Source organism: Myotis brandtii, unplaced genomic scaffold, assembly GCF_000412655.1.
Source record: "Myotis brandtii unplaced genomic scaffold, ASM41265v1 scaffold616, whole genome shotgun sequence".
NCBI classification, from domain to species: Eukaryota; Metazoa; Chordata; class Mammalia; order Chiroptera; family Vespertilionidae; genus Myotis; species Myotis brandtii.
In genome coordinates, this window is record NW_005370346.1 from 288,787 (window position 1) to 292,369 (window position 3,583).

A 3,583-nucleotide genomic window follows, 5' to 3' on the forward strand; every position below is an offset into this window, starting at 1 on the left:
CCATGGTCACACAAATGGTCGTAAATCCCACGACCCCAAAAGTTACTGGACCTCAGAATCTCTCCACCCCATTAACTCTCTTCCACAAAACCACTGCCAACATTTTCAACACACAGTCACACAAAGCAACTCTTTTTCTCTGCCGCCAGAAGCTCCAGGCTCAGACTGGCTGGTCTCATCCCGCCCACCGGCTTGGGTGGAGCCCACACCAAACGGAACTGAACCGACTGAGCGGTGCTTCCTATTGGGCCAAACACCATAACCCCAGGAATCCGAAGATCCAGTTAAAGTGACATTTTGCTTACATTGACTTGGGCCGCAAGGGCCTCTGGGAAATGTAGTCTGGTCCCGGAAAGCTGCGGCCCGTTTCAGAATCTTCTCAGCCTCAAGTTGTACTCCCACAGACTCCCAGTGCCAGGGTCAAGGGAAGCTGCTTTCGTCAAACTTACACTGAGCCTCTTCCGCAGATCGGTGCGCCTATAAACGCCGCGGTTGGTTATTAATATTTGTAAACAGATAGGACAGTCCGGCCGGAGTGAGGCGCGTGGGGCTCTGGGAAGTATTGTCCTTTGTCTAAGGGCCCGAGGCGAGGTGTGTGCTGCAGTCGTCCACAGCCCGCGCTGGCCCTAGTGCGCCCCTTTCTCAGCCCGCACCCGCTGTGCCACTTGGGCGGCGTTGAGATGTGGAATTGGGGTCTGCGTCTGCGGTCTCGGTGAGTCCTCGGGAGGCTGCGAGCTCTGAGTCCGGGACTGTGCTGGGTGGGAGTAGGGGCCTGCAGACCCGTGTCTGTGTTGGAGGAGGATGCTCGGCAGGGCCATGCCCCTAAGGGTGGTTCCCTGAGGCCGCGAGCGTGGCGTATTAAAGACAGCATGTGGCGTGATGTTACTGTATTTGTTAGATATTTGTCTGTGACTGAGTGTGGCCGTGGGATAGTGTGTATAAGAGAATTTTTTGAATGTGCTTTCCCTTTTATATTTCAACTAGAGGCCTGTTGCACGAAGAGATTCGTGCAATAGGCCTTCCCTTCTCCTGGCTGCCCGCACCGGTTTTCCTCCGGCACCCGGGACCCAGGCCTTCGCTCCAGCCGAAGCCGCCTTCTGTCCTCCGTCTTCGCGGCCCCGGCCGGAGCCGCCTTCCGACCACCGAGATCGCAGACGCACACCCCAATTCCTCATCTCAGCGCCGCCCAAGTGACATAGCGGGTGCGGGTTGAGAAAGGGGCCACTAGGGCCAGCGCGGGCTGTGTATATGTACCACATCTTCTTTATCAACTTTGGTTGTTTCCATGTCTTGGCCACCGCGAGTAATGCTAAAATGAACATAAGGGTGCATATATCTTTGCAAATACATGATTTTGAGGTTTTTAGGCATATACCCAGGAGAAGGATTGGTGGGTCATATGTTAGCTCTACTCTCAATTTTTTGAGGAATCTACAGACTTCTTTCCACAGTGGTTGTACCAGTCTACATTCCCACCAGCAGTGAATGAGGGTTTCCTTCATTCCACAACCTCTCCCACACTTGTTATTGCGTGTCTTGTTGATAATGGCCACTCTAACAGGTGTGAGGTGGTATCTCATTGTAGTTTTGATTTGCATTTCCCTAATAGCCAGTGAGGTTGAACATCTTTTCATATATCAATCGGCTGTTCATATGTCTTCTTGGGAGAGGTGTATTTTCAGGTCTTCTGCCCACTTTTTGATTGGGTTGTTTGTTTGGTGTTGAGTTTTAGGAGTTCTTTATATATTTTGGCAATTAAACCTTTGTCGGAGCTACTGTTTGCAAATATCGCTTATCTTGTTGGCTATCTCTTTGTTTTGTTGTCAGAAGCTTTTTAGTTTGATATAGGTCCATTCATTTATTTTTGCTTTTACTTCCCTTGCCTTTGGGATCAAGTTCATATGGCCAAGGTCCACAAGTTTGGTACCTAGATTTTTTTCTATGTAGCTTATTGTTTCAGGTCTTATATTTAGGCTTTGATCCATTTTGAATTAATTTTTGTACATGGGGACAAATTGTAATAGAGTTTCATTCATTTGCATGTGGCTTTCCAGTTTTCCCAGCACCTCTTATTGGAGAGACTATCTTTACACCATTGTGTGTTTCTGGCTCCTTTGTTGAAAATTAACTGTTCTTATACATGTAGTTTTACAGCTGGGCTCTCTGTTCTGTTCCATTGATCTGTGTGTCCATTTCTCTGCTAATATCATTCTGTTTTGATTATCATATCTCTGTAGTATAATGTGAAGTCAGGTAGTATGATACCTCCAGCTTCATTCTTTTTTCTCAGGATTGCTTTGGCTATTCAGGGACTTTTGTGGTTTCATAGAAATCTGATGATTTCTTGTTCTATTTCTTTAAAAACTGACATTGGGATTTTGATGGAGATTGCATTAAATTTGTATATTGCTTTGGGTAATATGCCCATTTTAACTATGTTGATTCTTCCAATCCATGAACACAGGATATTTTTTCATTTTGTTTGTCTTTTTCAATATCTTTTATTTTATTTATTTTTTGATTTTTTTCTTTATTGATTAAGGTATTACATATGTGTCCTTATCCCCCATTGCCCCCTTGTTGGGGTCCTACCCCAGCAGGTCCAGGGGTTCCCCATAGGTGTGGACGTGTTGATTCTAATCCATGAACACAGGATATTTTTTCATTTTGTTTGTCTTTTTCAATATCTTTTATTTTATTTATTTTTTGATTTTTTTCTTCTTTGATTAAGGTATTACATATGTGTCCTTATCCCCCATTGCCCCCTTGTTGGGGTCCTACCCCAGCAGGTCCAGGGGTTCCCCATAGGTGTGGACGGAGTCGGCAAAGAAGGAATGAATGACATGGAGGCAGCGTTCAGGTGATCATCATAGCCAGGTTCCTCCTAGCCAGGTTCCTGTGTCCAGGTTCTCCAGCCAGGTTCTGTCTCTAGGATCTCCAGCCAAGTTCTGTTTAGGATCTCCAGCAAAGTTCTGTCGCTAGGTTCTCCAGCCAGGTTCTGTAGCCAGGTTCTGTCTTCTATTGTCTTGTTACATCTGTATTTATACCAGTTGATTTTAATCCTGTCCATTTCTATTCCAAAGGTTAGGGCGTTTCTTATCTCCATTCCAGGGAGTAAAGATTATGTAGCTTAAGCATGATTGTTCATAGTTAAAGTGATTAACTACCCACCTGGCACTTAGTTAAGGGGTTTTATTCCTTCCCTAACTTCAGGGAAAAATCCCTACCTGGGGAAACAACCTTTCTCAGAGAGGTGACCTTGGTTAAAACACATAGTGCCAAGAAGGTGAGCAAGCATATTAAGAACAGTATGCCATATACGCCAGGTCCCTTGAAACATATGCTGTGCAGATGTTTCTTCCCTGCAGCGACTGTGTCAAGCAGCAAGGACAGATCGGCTTCCAGTAAATTCCCCCTTTTTTATTTTTTAAATGATAGCACATGTAAATCAGCGGCCACCTCTCGGATTGGGTTGTTTAAGACTCGGAAGAAGACTGACAAGCAATGATAGCGAGCATAGCTATAAACATAGTGGATGGAGTGCACAAGGAGCCTTGTTCCTGTAGAAGGTTGCTGGCCTCTT

General features: G+C 45.6%; 1 protein-coding gene across 2 annotated transcripts in view; it reads left to right on the forward strand.

Moving 5' to 3' along the window:
• Nucleotides 1-356: 356 nt before the first annotated feature.
• The window catches only part of ZNF569 (zinc finger protein 569), a 99,314-nt gene continuing 96,087 nt past the window's right edge, over nt 357-3,583 (forward strand). The window contains exon 1 of one of the 2 annotated variants that reach the window (XM_005879925.2): nt 357-712. In XM_005879925.2, coding sequence (XP_005879987.1) covers nt 681-712 — 32 coding nt within the window. In that variant the 5' untranslated portion in view covers nt 357-680. The remainder of the gene's footprint in view (nt 713-3,583) is intronic. The other variant, XM_005879926.2, reaches the window with a different exon arrangement.